Below are 16,278 nucleotides of genomic sequence, written 5' to 3' on the forward strand. Positions count from 1 at the left end.
AAGATACAAAAGTATCTTTAGCTGCATCTTGCTAAAATAAAACATGGGGATCAGAATAAAAATTATATAATTAAACTCCTTTTGTGCATTTTACTAATTAACAGAATCAACTAAAGCAGTTCATGTGCTGAATACGGCGGACAAAACAATTTAAATTCACTTGACATTTAGAGATGCTCAGCACCTCAGATCAAGATCTGTAGCCCAGTTGTTCATCTAAAAATTTGTGAGAAAGAGTTGAACGTATTTTTGAGATATTATATATTTATTGCCCAATAAAAATATAATTATATAAGTAATTAACAATATACTCTGGAAACATTTTGAATTGTGAATTGTGAAAAACTGCAATTCAGATTCAATGACACCGATAAAACATACATTTACATAGATAATATTGTCTAAAGATTTTCATTTACAATTTTTCGGTAACCTAGTGGTAGAACGCCCGTTTTGAGTTCGGGAAGTCGTGGGTTCGATTCCTGGCCGCGTTATACCAAACACATTAAAAATGGTACTAGTAGCTTCCTCGTCTGGCGCTCAGCATTAGGACTGGTCAGCCCGGTGTCAGTATAATGTGACTTGGTGGGATATCATGTCACATGTCAACAGTGCGATATTCCAGTGTGCCAGCTCTATAAAGTTGGACATTGTGCTCACTGCTACAAGTAGACACTGGCGTTTTTATGACTAAAAAGGCATTAAACCCGAACACACACACATTTACAATTTAAAATATATGAGAAAAGTGTTTTACTACACGGTGAGATTTACATGTAATGACAGTAATAAAACAACCATTCCATTGATCTTTACATATATATTAAAGGCAGTCAACAACTGCGTTCACATGTATGTATACATTTTTGCAAATATAATTGTATCATTAGCAGTAGTGTATAACATAACACGACAGTTTCAAGGGGAAAAACACGTAACGCAGTCATCAAAGTTAGGTTTTTCAAAATATACTGCAAGAATGATATTTTTTCACATGAATATTAATATGTTACTTATATACATGTACTTCTTTAACCTTTCACGTATTTCGTAAGTTCATGAGACTCATTTCTGGACCTTCAAGGTTTCGTTCTCTGCAACTTTCTAAACGGTTTTCTGGGAATAAACTTGTCCTCCCTTCAAAGTAATCGAGTTTATTCAGGCGCAATATATCCATCAACTGTGATGAAGAAGACAAGAATAAAGGTTATGTACATTCAAATTATATGTAATATGTTACCAGAACAAGAAAAGCTAACTTTTTAAATTGTAATTGTTTACAATATTTTTTTACAGTCATGCAGAGTATGGTTAAAACATGTAATTGATAAATGTATTTCGTTCATTCTCGTACTATTATTTATTTGATATACATTAAAACGTGTAAATGATAACAGTATTGTATACAATCACATGCAGAATAACTTAAATGCATATAAATGATAACAACATGTTTTAGATTGTACATTCATGTGTAACTTGTTAAGGAATTGTTTATTCAAAATCTATCTGAAAACATACAGAACGATATTATAAATGAGCCGTGCCATGAGAAAACCAACATAGTGGGTTTGCGACCAGCATGGATCAAGACCAGCCTGCGCATCCGCGCAGTCTGGTCAGGATCCATGCTGTTCGCTAAAGGTTTCTTTAATTGCAATAGGCTTTGAAAGCGAACAGCATGGATCCTGACCAGACTGCGCAGATGCGCAGGCTGGTCTGGATCCATGCTGGTCGCAAACCCACTATGTTGGTTTTCTCATGGCACGGCTCAAATGTTATTTGAATAATTTATCATCTTGACAATTGGAATCAAATGAAGATCGAATACATCTGAAAGAAGAAATAACAAGTACCTTGATCATTGTTCCTATATGTATGTTCTTTGGTTGCATTTCGTAAATTTTCTGTCTCCTTATCTATTAAAAAGTAAAAATAAGAAGTAATACAGTATAAGGTAATTATTATTTTACAATTGCACAAGCCATTGTTTGTATATGTCCGACTTCTAGAACCTGAATAGGAACTCTGATGCAGGCGACACTTAAACAGCTTATTATGTTCGCACTGACGACTTTTAAAATACGAGGGCATTAACAAGTTTATAATAAAATATATATAGAAGTAAACTATATCTTTATTATGTAAGTTTCATTCACTACCATGTACAAGCTAGGAGCTTACTCCTTGATCCTAAGTGATTTGTCACATGTGTTAAGAAGTAAACGTGGATTCAATATTCACATTACTCTGTTTATACCTGTGGAGGTAAGCAATTCCTTTACTTGTATAAACGCTTATTTCCATATCAACTCACAAATTTAGACATCAATTTTACGACTTATTACAGTTTAAAGACTGCGCAGACTCCGTGATGGCAAGAACTATATCATATTTCCTTACCGCCTTTCAAATATGATTGTGACCTGCTCCTACCCGTTGCGGCAGTCGAACCTTTGATTTTCCGAACACAAGCTTTGACTAATGAAACTTACCGGGTAGGCCAACCACGACAGCTTTTCAGATTTTCTTTATAGTTGACTGAAATTTATCAAACTATAGATGCAAACGTTTACAGACTGTTCCTATTGAATCGTGACCTTGTTGTTTTATAAATAGTATCATTGTCGCATGAGTAACAATGCGACAATGGTCTGCTGTAAGTTCAAACCAGTAGCAACATGAACTCCTCTGTCAACGAATTGTCTTCCTTGTCACAACATTACTATATGAAATGCGGTTTTAACATTAGAGACAGAGTAACAAATACCTTGTTCATTATTACGTTCCATTTTGTCGACATTTTCTTGGTTTCCAGGGAGTAGAGGTTTTTTCTCACCGTCGTCTGCTGAATAAGAATATGCTTTATGTTATTACATGTAACATTGTCCAAGTTTATGTACGTAAATGTTTTGGATATACACACAATTTAAAACACTTTATATCCAAGCAACACAAAAAAATAGGTTCTTATAATGCACGTATTGAAATACGGAAACACTGTGACACCATTTTAACAATCTAAGTAACTGTAAGGCAGACTATCACATTCCCCACGTAACAATTAATCTAAAAATATAACACAACAGAATTACTGAAAAACTAATGCAAACAGTTAGTGTTTATTGCTGTTCGTCATTGTTCTTAACCTATTTTATAAATGTATTAGCCCTTGCACGAAACCGGGGCCTCCGCGGTCTAGTGGTTAAGGTCGCCGACTTCAAATTACTTGCTCCTCGCCGATGTGGGCCTCACTCGGGGCGTTGAATTCTTCATGTGAGGAAGTCATCCAGCTGGCTTACGGAAGGTCGGTGGTTCTACTCAGGTGCCCGCTTGTGATGAAATAATGCACAGAGGGGCACTTGGTGGTTTCCTCCACCATAAAGCTTGAAAGTCATCACAGGACCTGTAATTATGTCGATGCGATGTTACCGTCGCCGCCGCCGCCAAAAAAAAGTCAACCTTTCAAAAATGTGTATTGTGTATTTGTACAAAAAATAAAACAAGTACATGTATTACGAAAGACGATATATACATTAATAAACGCTGAAGGTCATGGAAGATTTTATACGAATTGCCAGAAATTCTATAAATTTTGTTTGACTCACCCTGGCACAGAGTGTATTTGTTCCGACGTCTCCATTTTGAACTTTGTTTTATGGCAAAACTAAACACAAATGCAATTACAAAAGGAGATAACATGACTCCAATAATGACGCCTATTGATGGTGAACTTTCTGAAAAACAACAAATATTAACATATTGACTGTTTAAGAGGCCTATTGATGGTGTATTGTACAACACATATTAACATATTGACTGTGTTTACACTATCGAAACCGACTACAATAATGACGCCTATTGAAGGCGAACTTTCTCGAATACAACATATATTTACATATCAATTGGTTTAGTGAAGAAGTGGACTCCAATGGTGAATTTTCTTATTAATAAATACAACACATATATAGTACACATGATAACAGAGATTTGAGTACATATGCAAATGCTGAACTAGTACGAATGTGTAGTACAATTCGGGTGTGTCGAAACTAATCTTATTAGTCTAGTGGACTTGCTGTGGAATGTGCACGCTCGTTCGTTTGTACCGTAATTGGTGTGTTATATTGTGGTGGTGATAAGTTCGTATAAATTATCTCACATATATGTCGACTATTTATGTCTCATAATATAATATTAGGTTATTTAACATTGTTCTGTACAATGCGGAGATATATTTGGACTCGTACCCAGCTGAGAAAACCATATTGGACGAGCCGCTAGTCCAATATGGTTTTCCCAGCTCGGTACGAGTCCAAATATATCTCGTATTGTACGGAACAATGTTAAATAACCTTTTTATTCTATTATCTATTTTGTTTAAGTTTAAATAAAAAATGATTCACTGAATATTGTATTTCTACCTCCAGCTTGGCATGAGTGCAAATATGTATTATACAAACGCATAATCAAACTTTGTACATAGACCGCCTATTTCACCCGAATTACATTCGGAACATTTCCATGCGTTTCGGGCTTTATCGTATGTTTAACATTGGACTGTTGAACCGTCCAAATACGGCAAAAAATACAGTTTTTTTTGTACGCACGTACGTCCAATACGGTAATATATTGTACGATCACGTGTTGCAAATAAATGTTCACGATTGGATAAATAAAATAGATATAGAATAATGACGCCCACTGGAGGCGACCTTTCTGAAATAATTCAGATATTTACATACTGACTTAAACAGAAGCTGTGATAAGAAACATTGAAATCTGCGACAATATTTTTGTAATCAAATGATCATTTATATACAGTTTCGTTTCTTCGTAAACAATTACATTAGTCATATTTAAAAAACCGCTTAAGTTATAACTAATATTTATCAAAATCATAATTTTTGTATAGCACGATTGGATCGTAGAATGAAAACTTACCTTTGGTAACGAAACTGATGCTTTGAACATTGCCACCAGACGTGCCGTTTCTATTCCTTGCTACAACTGTGATGTTGTACTGGTGGTCGGACTCTAGTTTGCCAACAGTTTTTGTAATTATGTTTCCATATTCAGAAGAGGCGTCTGTGAATTCTTGCAAAACTAAAATGTATGAAAAAGTATTGTTGTATATGAAAATGAGAATATGAAAAAAGAAGCATTACAGTATAGGCTGTTGAAGATTCTTACTCAAGCACCAATTTCCATGTTCATGATTCAAACGCTGTGCTTTCGACTTTCACCATCGTGCGTTCGATGGTGAAAGTCACGGTGATGAAAGACGAAACTATGATATTGAAAGTAGAAAGCACATTGACGAAAATTGTGAAAACGAGAGAAAGTATCGCGTTTTCATCATCATGGTTTCGTGATTCCGACTTTCACCATCGTAATTTCAAGTTTTCACCACCGTGTTCCTACTTTCACACCATCGCAGTTTAGTGATTTCGAGTTTCAAGATATGAGAATTAAAAATAAAAATATCAATGGTCCAAACGGAACACGGTAAAAAAATGCGTTTTGTGATTATAGAGTTCATTCAGTTTTATTAAATTAAGATATCGCTGTATCCTTATTTTTGTAACTTAGAATTAGAGCGCGCGCATTTACGGGATTACATGAATATCTTTACAAACGGACTGAATAAAATGAAATGCCATGCGAGAATACTTTTTTTCGTGTGGAATAAATTCAGTATGGAAAGTTGGCCCTTTCTTGTTTTATACCGGTATTCCTTCTTTTATGCCAGTTATAGAACAAGTCAGTGCGACTAACGTTTCACGTCAAACTAGTGTAATACAAAAATACGCCATCGCTTTATGTCCCTCCAACGGCATCAAACACGTGGTGGATAAAGTTGTAGCAGTTTGCTCAAAAATTAGAAAAAGGACCTGGACCACTAATGTAGCCATGTGGCGATACATACATACTGACAATTGCTCTTTGAGTATTTACATGTTGTGATATACCATGGTACAGCCTATATAGACGAACTTTATAATAAAGCTGAATACCTTTGAAATCGCCGTCCTCATAATTATTTATCACAAATGTTTGCGTGTCGTTGTAGTCATAGCCTGATATCCAGCTGACAGTGGCACTGTGCCAGGTAGACTGTATATATGTCAAGTTACTTGGCGGATCCGGCGGACCTGTTGGTTACAGTATATACGACTTTATGGTAGTAAATCTGCTGAACATTACTTTTATTGAAATTTAATATAATAAAACAGTTTCTTCATATTATTATGATCAGATGTCTTAAGCTCCTTCTGTTTGTATTTCATTGTTTCCAGCGATCTAAAGCTTATGTTGAATGAAAGCCTTGTAGGAGCTTTAAGCTCCCAATCAATATTTGCCGAGTTCGAATCACGGGGGAAGCTGATCTTTTAAAAGAAACATTAACAGCTATTAAATAGCACTATTGTGTGAGCTTGTATGTGTGCGATTGCGCATGCGCGCATACGTGTGAAATAAGTCAATTCTATGAGGAAACTCATCAGATAGATACATATAGACTAAAGGAACAGGCAAATTTATTTCCAAAGTGTACAACTAAGATAGTGTTACCTGATGGTATTATTTGAAAAATGTAACGGCTTTTTCCGACTGAATTCTCCATATCCAGCAGATAGGTACCAAAGTCGTTCACATCGGTATTTTCTATCGTTACCTTACTTGAGTACCCATCATCAACATGCTGGATCAGGCTTCCATTGTGTGACCATGTAAAATTAGGTTGAGGATATCCAGCAGCGTGCATTTCAAGAACAGCTGTCTCCCCTAAACGTGGCATTGTATCAAACGTTGTGACCTTGTCAGGGTTCACATAGGGAACACCTTTTAAAAGAGAACACAGATTGAGGTTGAAGCATAGCATAAGTCTAAGAGATCACATTTTTCCATAGTTAGTAACAAATCAAGACCATATCTAGATGCAACCTCCCGTTTAGTTTAATAGTACTTTTAACCATTATCACAGTGAACAATAAACAACTACAGTTTGCTTTGTGCCCGTTTTGTTTTAAATTTTATGTATATTTTCTTTCATGTTGGTGCCGCTACTCCCCCCCCCCCCCCGCCCCCTCACACACACACTTTTATATTTCCCCATTTCTATATCCTGCATCCACTACCAACTTTTACCTACCATTCCCTTTCCTCTTTCTTTCATATTATTAAAATAATTTATTAACTAAAAAGCTAAAACCATCAGCAAGCAGTTACAGTCGTGAAATACAATATCTCGGACCCGCCCGCTTAGCTCAGTAGGTAAGAGCGTTGGTCTACGGATCATGGGGTCGTGAGTTCGATACTCGGGCGGGGCGTATGTTCTCCGTGACTATTTGTTAAACGACATTGTGTCTGCAATCATTAGTCCTCCACCTCTGATTTATGTGGGGAAGTTGGCAGTTACTTGCGGAGAACAGGTTTGTACTGGTACAGAATCCAGGAATACTGGTTAGGTTAACTGCCCGCCGTTACATGACTGAAATACTGTTGAAAAACGGCGTTAAACCCAAAACAAACAAACAAACAAAACAATATCTCGGGCCAACAAGGGAAATCAAATTTCGACTCTGTCAGTTTGTGAAGTTTAGCTGTATTATAACTGCATTTTTACTGAATAGAATGATTTTCATGAGATTTGTGCGAGGAGTCACTAGTATCCTGTTATGCCACTGCAGAAGTTACGGCAGTCTACCTGGTTTACACAGTGTTCAGCTTTATTTTAATGGCCCCGCATGAAAGATCTTTAGCTTTTGGACCCGCATAGAGATAAGTTCTCGTCGCCCATATATTTCACCACAAGTGTGAAACAAACATAAACGTGATATGTATATACTGTTTTGATAACCAGTCTATTATTGTAGCTTTTTTTTATTGTACAAAAGAATGCAATAGCATAAATTATAAAAAGTACTTTGCGACTAAAAGCCCTCCATATCAATCAGTATGTCAGTATCAGTATCATGTACAATTTGAATGGGTTGAACAGATATCTTTAAATCGAGTATCAGCTAACACTCACTTGTTATCGTCAAGTGACTATTATCAATTTTGAATTGATGTCAAGTTTACATATCAAACTTTCATTCAATAATCACGACAATGTAACAGTCACTTTCTAGGCTCATTCAATAATCACAACTCTGTAACGAACATATTCTTGTCTCATTTTTTGCTGTTTGTTTTGGGTTTAACGCCGTTATTCAACAGTATTTCAGTCATGTAATCGCGGGCAGTTAACATAACCAATGTTCCTGGACAAACCTGTTCTCCGCAAGTAACTACCAACTTCCTCACATGAATTACCAGAGGTGGAGGACGAATGATTTCAGACACTATGTCTTTTATAAATCGTCACGGAAAACATGATCCGGGGATCGAACTCGCAATCCATAGATCCCTACTGAGCTAAGCGGGCGGGCTTCTTGTCTCATTTAGTAATCACAACAATGTAATGAACACTCCCTAGGCTCATTCAGTAATCGTAACGAACATAATCCAAGTTCATTCAATAATCATTACAATGTAACGAACACTTTCTAGTCTCATTAAGTTATCACGGCAATGTAACACGAACACTTTCTAGGCTCATTAAGTTGTCACGGCAGTGTAACGAACACTTTCTAGTCTCATTAAGTTGTCACGGCAGTGTAACGAACACTTTCTAGGCTCATTAAGTTGTCACGGCAGTGTAACGAACACTTTCTAGGCTCATTAAGCTGTCACGGCAGTGTAACGAACACTTTCTAGTTTCATTAAGTTATCACGGCAGTGTAACGAACACTTTCTAGGCTCATTAAGCTGTCACGGCAGTGTAACGAACACTTCCTAGGCTCATTAAGCTGTCACGGCAGTGTAACGAACACTTTCTAGTTTCATTAAGTTGTCACGGCAGTGTAACGAACACTTCCTAGGCTCATTAAGCTGTCACGGCAGTGTAACGAACACTTTCTAGGCTCATTAAGTTATCACGGCAGTGTAACGAACACTTTCTTGGCTCATTAAGTTATCACGGCAATGTAACGAACACTTTTTTTGCTCATTAAGTTATCACGGCAATGTAACGAACACTTTCTAGTCTCATTAAGTTATCACGCATGTACGAACACTTTCTGGCTCATTAAGTTATCACGGCAATGTAACGAACACTTTCTAGGCTCATTAAGTTATCACGGCAATGTAACGAACACTTTCTAGGCTCATTAAGTTATCACGGCAGTGTAACGAACACTTTCTAGTCTCATTAAGTTATCACTGCAATGTAACGAACACTTTCTAGGCTCATTAAGTTAAGTTATCACGGCAATGTAACGAACACTTTCTAGGCTCATTAAGTTAAGTTATCACGGCAGTGTAACGAACACTTTCTAGGCTCATTAAGTTATCACGGCAGTGTAACGAACACTTTCTAGGCTCATTAAGTTATCACGGCAGTGTAACGAACACTTTCTAGTCTCATTAAGTTATCACGGCAGTGTAACGAACACTTTCTAGGCTCATTAAGTTATCACGGCACTGTAACGAACACTTTCTAGTCTCTTTAAGTTATTACGGCAGTGTAACGAACACTTTCTAGGCTCATTAAGTTATCACGGCAATGTAACGAACACTTTCTAGTCTCTTTAAGTTATCACGGCAGTGTAACGAGCACTTTCTAGTTTCATTAAGTTATCACGACAGTGTAACGAACACTTTCTTGGCTCATTAAGTTATCACGGCAATGTAACGAACACTTTCTAGTCTCATTAAGTTATCACGGCAGGCTCATTAAGTTATCACGGCAGTGTAACGAACACTTTCTAGTCTCATTAAGTTATCACTGCAATGTAACGAACACTTTCTAGGCTCATTAAGTTATTACTGCAATGTAACGAACACTTTCTAGGCTCATTAAGTTATCAAGCAGTGTAACGAACACTTTCTAGTCTCATTAAGTTATCACGGCAATGTAACGAACACTTTCTAGTCTCATTAAGTTATCACGGCAGGCTCATTAAGTTATCACGGCAGTGTAACGAACACTGTCTAGGCTCATTAAGTTATCACGGCAATGTAACAAACACGTTCTAGGCTCATTAAGTTATCACGGCAATGTAACGAACACTTTCTAGTTTCATTAAGTTATCACGGCAGGCTCATTAAGTTATTACGGCAGTGTAACGAACACTTTCTAGGCTCATTAAGTTATCACGGCAGTGTAACGAACACTTTCAAGGCTCATTAAGTTACCACGGCAATGTAAGGAACACTTTCAAGGCTCATTAAGTTATCACGGCAATGTAACGAACACTTTCTAGGCTCATTAAGTTATCACGGCAATGTAATGAACACTTTCTAGGCTCATTAAGTTATCACGGCAATGTAACGAACACTTTCTAGTCTCATTAAGTTATCACGGCAATGTAACGAACACTTTCTAGGCTCATTAAGTTATCACTACAATGTAACGAACACTTTCTAGGCTCATTAAGTTATCACGGCAGGCTCATTAAGTTATCACAGCAGTGTAACGAACACTTTCTAGGCTCATTAAGTTATCACGGCAATGTAACGAACACTTTCTAGTTTCATTAAGTTATCACGGCAGGCTCATTAAGTTATCACGGCAGTGTAACGAACACTTTCTAGGCTCATTAAGTTATCACGGCAATGTAACGAACACTTTCTAGGCTCATTAAGTTATCACGGCAATGAAACGAACTCTTTCTAGGCTCATTAAGTTGTCACGGCAATGTAACGAACACTTTCTAGTCTCATTAAGTTATCACGGCAGGCTCATTAAGTTATCACAGTAGTGTAACGAACACTTTCTAGGCTCATTAAATTATCACGGCAGTGTAACGAACACTTTCTAGTTTCATTAAGTTATCACGGCAGGCTCATTAAGTTATCACAGTAGTGTAACGAACACTTTCTAGGCTCATTAAGTTATCACGGCAGTGTAACGAACACTTTCTAGTCTCATTAAGTTATCACGGCAATGTAACGAACACTTTCTAGTCTCATTAAGTTATCACGGCAGTGTAACGAACACTTTCAAGGCTCATTAAGTTACCACGGCAATGTAAGGAACACTTTCAAGGCTCATTAAGTTATCACGGCAATGTAACGAACACTTTCTAGGCTCATTAAGTTATCACGGCAATGTAATAAACACTTTCTAGGCTCATTAAGTTATCACGGCAATGTAACGAACACTTTCTAGTCTCATTAAGTTATCACGGCAATGTAACGAACACTTTCTAGGCTCATTAAGTTATCACTACAATGTAACGAACACTTTCTAGGCTCATTAAGTTATCACAGCAGTGTAACGAACACTTTCTAGGCTCATTCAATAATCACGAGAATGTAATGAGAACTTTCTAGGCCCATTTAATATTTTTTTCTACGTTTACTCTAGATTTTTGGAAAACTACCTGCCTTTTACAGACAAACTTGTAAAATGAGTCTGCCTGCCTACTTAAGCATAATCACCATTGCGATAGAGAATAAACAAGTTTTCAACATAAACATGTGTTTGTATAGTGCTATAATAAAGAAGACTTGATAAAAAAAAAACATCTGTAAATACAATGCAAATCAAATCAATGCAGGAATAGTAAAATAACAACAACAAAAAAAAAACGTGACACTTTTGGATCTTTTAATTGCAAGAAAAAAGTAAATTGTGCAATTTATTAGTATAAAACATAATAGCTGTATACACCTTTTTTTCGGATATATTGGTTACGATAACTTTTCATTAACTTTGTGAATTGCTTTTATCAGCGCCATAAAGTAAACAAATGCTGGTTAGGGATCAAATACACACACCATGCAATGTTATATGAATTCATTGCTGCAGTTAAACAGGTTCAAACAATTGGCGAACATAATTTATTTCGTAACATTAATTATAATCATTTCGGGAAAAGTTTCTATATAAAAAGTTGTATTTAAAAGAAGGTCTCTGTTTTTATGATGATTTATGTAATGATCTATATTTTTGACAATGAATTTAACGTTCCTGTTAAGTAAAGCGTGCATACAATATGCATTATTATTACATACCTAAAATTATTTTCAACTGAGTTTCAATGGACAGCAATTGTGCAAATCTTTTCCATACTGACGTGGAACGCTTTCATATCCGACGTGGAATGTTTTCTTAACGTTGTAATGGAAAGAATCGCGTGACGTCTATGGCGCCCACGCGCACGTTACGACAAGTTGACGTCATTTTCGCGGAAAATATTAATGCGCGTCAATTTGATTTGTTTATTACATTTTCGGAGAAATTATTTTCGTATTTCGTTACAGAACAATGATTTAGACATAAATTAATTATTTGATAGTGGGTATGTAATAAAAAGGTTATAAACTTTGTATGTGGATATATGCACTCGTTCTTTCGCAGATAATATTGCGCTCTTGAAGTCGCGCAATATTACCGCAGAAGAACTCGTGCAGAAATCCACATACGGAGTTAATAACCTATAAACGTTCTTGTCAAGTGAAGCGATGTTAAAGTCATTTGTGGCATGCAAGCGACATGTCCCGTTTATCGAAATCCTTCATATTTAACAATGAAATTAACGGTCTTGTAAAGTGTGATGTACTTACAATATACTGTAACGTTCTTGTCAAGTGATGCGGAGTTAAAATCATTCGTGACATACAAGTGATATGTTCCCGTGTCACCACACTGGACAGGCTTTATTGTTGCATTCTTTACTCCACCTCCTTCATCCCTGTATAAAACATCGCCTGTTTTATCAGAAATCAGTAAGATACGATCCGGCGGCGGCTTTCCTTCTATTTCTACAGACATCTCGTACGTTCCACTTGGACGAAGTCGGCTATATGGAAAACTCCAATCTACAATCTTTGCAGGATCTGTTATATTAAATGAACGAATGCTATTTCTTGTAAAGTTACCATTAAAAGTGTAATTATTTCAAAATTTTCGTTCATTTAAATCATAAAGAATATCAGTCTAATTGAATATTGGTTTTAAAATGGAATATAATTTACTGAATTTAGAAAGAAAACCCCTACATCACTGCCAAATATCAAAGCTGTAGAGAAACGGATTTTTAAAGTCTGATAGCTGAAAACCTATTTTTAAGCAAACAGACATGTATGTTCAATGAACCGGCTACAGGTGTCGCGTGAATATCATACGCGTGGTAATATTACCACGCGTGTGATAATTACGCAGCGGCGTGAGAATCGCACGGTTCCGGGTATAGCCGTGATAATCGTGTGATAATCACGCTACACCGGAACCAGTATATTTTCACACAACATAGATCTACCGACCTCATGTTTACGAAACATTTTCGGTCTAAAATGAGTTGGAGATTAAAATTTTGACAAGAAATTTTAATTGGAATTCAACATAAAATTCAACTGAGACTGACATATGATATGCACAGTCACTTGAAAATAGTCTTTTACAAAACATTTATTTTTAAAAAGCAATTTAGATATAAAATACAAAAAAAATTTAATGTTAAAATTCAGCTATTACTGGAAATGTTTTGTAAACATTTTACCTGTACACAAAATCAATATTTTCTGAATAATTATTTAACAAAATACATACATAACACTTCAATCACGACGTATTGTATGACATCAGAGCTGGCTTCATTAGCGGCATAACATGCATATAATCCAGACTGGTTCCGGGTGATACCTGACATCAAAAGTTCGTTTCCATCTAAACGGAAGAGTTTATCAGAACTTTCCCAGAAAATAGTATATCCTGCGTACCCGGAGCTGTTGCAAAATACATCAACGTTTCCTCCTTCTAGAATTTGTAAAGGCTTTTGATCTAGAGAAAAGAAAAAAAAAGTTTTATCATATCACTAAACAAACTGTGATTTTAATTGTTAATCAAGGAATCACATTGTGACCGAAGTTAAGCAAAATACTGAATATGGGTATGTTTAAAAAAAAATCAGGTATGATACCATATGTCTGGTAAAGCCAATGTTCTACCGCCCGCAACATTTTTGCCAATATCTTTTTTAACTACTTAAAGACGCCCCACAAAATAACTGTATTGTTTGGTATTTCCATGATGGTAATTAAACATGCTTTGCATAAAGAAAATGAGATATAACAAGTATCTAGTTACAAATTGACAGTGACATGTATAAGGCCGAGACAGTGTGTTAAATGACTAATATTAATATTACATTAAAGCCCTGCTCCGTGGCTATTCAAATTCTATTGTGTGTATGCAACCCATGATTGCAATAGGTAACAGTTAACGACCACGCGCCACACTTTAGCACGCAAAACCACAGGTATTTTATATAAAATTTTATATAAAATAGACTCTATTTTGACAGGCGTCACTGTTAATAGTCAGGAATTTTATGCTTTTTCGGTGACAATTTATGGTTAAAAGGTAGCACAGGAGCAGGTCTTTAATGTCGTAGTATGCACGGTACTTGGTGTATTAAGGTGTGTTTCAGACTTTGTTTGTACAGTGTAACATAATTTATATTCTATGTTTATAAAACTTAACTGAGAAGAGAATGACTGAATAAGTTTGCAGATGAAGCTGTGAAAACACATTAATTCAAGAAGGGCCTAAATTGTCAACCTGTCATCTTCCAGGACAGCTGTAATACCAGTATTATCAGAATGATTCGCACGAATTTCATGCGGGTGGGAAATGTAGGCCACAAGGTTGTGATGGGTCTTTAATAAAGACTTTTCAGTTTATATATATATATAGATTTCGAAAAATCTGTAAGTGATTAAGTTCCAAACTAAGTACAAAATCACATTATTCATTCAGATAAAGTTATTTTAATATCTAAACCTATTTTAAATGTTGAAAAATATGAATTTATGATTAATTTAAGTAACTCGCTCGGGTATTTTGTGGTTGAAGTTATTTGTACCATTTGTTCTAAAGTGCATTTTTGAAAGTGACTTCAAGATTTAAATATCAACATCAAAATAAACTTTCGGGATGCGCAGTGTCTGATCATCTGTTTGCAAACCCACTAAATTTTGTTTATGGCAGCTCATATATGCTTTAAAGATTTATTCAGCTACTTCCATTTTAATCACTAACCCTTATTCTGCTAAATTTCTATTATGAACTTGTGCCTATATTTCAATTTCGACAGTACCATTGCTGTTAAAAGGGGTTCAAAGATACTGATTACGCAACGTGGATCATGATCAGATGCACGATGTACAGCGATTATGCCTACCTGGATCATCGTGTCCGCTTTATCAGATAACAAAACATACCTTTTAAATTTGTCAACGAGGACAATCATGTTGAATAACTTGATAGGATTAGAGATTCTATCTGTTACAGCTTTATTAGTATTAAACGACGAATTTCAAACATTATACATTTTCTTTATTTTTCCAAACAGTTGAATAGTAAGCAAGAACATACCTTCACAGAAATGATTCAGACGCCTTTCAAAGTCCAGTAAGAAGACCAGACGCAAAGTGGGGATTCCAATCCATTGTCCAGTGATAGAACTCCTTTCAGTAACTTACAAGTTACATTCCTTCATATACCTTATTTACTAACAAGTTAGACGTTACGTTTAAATCATTGTAAACATTCTTCATGTTTAGCCTGTTTAAAACTGGAGTCATTCGAAACACGTTCGTATTTCTATTGCTTGATATTCCGATATGCATGCATATATGTATGTAATAGATATGTATACTTCAAAACTTTAATTTCAACACACATACAACTGGAGATAAAAACAATACAGGAAAATAAATTGTGTCAGAACAAAATGTAACAACTCGTAAAATATATGGATACAGAGATTTTTGTTTTGCATATTTTGTACAATTAATTCACTAAAATCAATATGATTCTCCTATATGATGATGTATATACAACACATATTCATGATAACAGATTCGCGGGGTTAAAGATAAGGTAACTCATGTACTCGCGACTTTGATCGAACTAAAATTAATTGTTTAAAGAAAACATAGCATCACTTAGACATAGTACTAGAGATCAATCAATTACCCAAATAATAATCCTACCTTAAATTTACATTTACACCTGTATGACGAATATCAAAAGGCAGAATGCAGTAACTGTATGGTTAAAAACTAGCGATAAGTCATTTCATTTAAATGTCCATTTTTATGGTAAATACTGAAGAGTTTTTTCTTGTTTTTATATATGATGTGTGATATGGTATAAATAATATCATATCTAAATTTCAGCTTAAATAGTGGATCTGAATTTATTTTATCAGTCTTAAAACA

General features: G+C 35.6%; 1 protein-coding gene across 1 annotated transcript; it reads right to left on the reverse strand.

The window, feature by feature from the left end:
* Positions 1-340: 340 nt before the first annotated feature.
* On the reverse strand, positions 341-13,854 carry LOC123559965 (hemicentin-1-like). Its single transcript, XM_053552211.1, has 9 exons — positions 13,604-13,854; positions 12,619-12,891; positions 6,574-6,843; positions 6,018-6,155; positions 4,945-5,106; positions 3,609-3,737; positions 2,771-2,845; positions 1,857-1,919; positions 341-1,180 (listed from the first exon to the last, which is right to left on the reverse strand). The coding sequence occupies exons 1-9, from the start codon at positions 13,701-13,703 to the stop codon at positions 1,155-1,157; spliced, it is 1,236 nt and encodes a 411-aa protein (XP_053408186.1). The 5' UTR covers positions 13,704-13,854; the 3' UTR covers positions 341-1,154.
* Positions 13,855-16,278: the final 2,424 nt, after the last annotated feature.

Source organism: Mercenaria mercenaria, chromosome 10, assembly GCF_021730395.1.
Source record: "Mercenaria mercenaria strain notata chromosome 10, MADL_Memer_1, whole genome shotgun sequence".
In the NCBI taxonomy this organism is placed as follows: domain Eukaryota; kingdom Metazoa; phylum Mollusca; class Bivalvia; order Venerida; family Veneridae; genus Mercenaria; species Mercenaria mercenaria.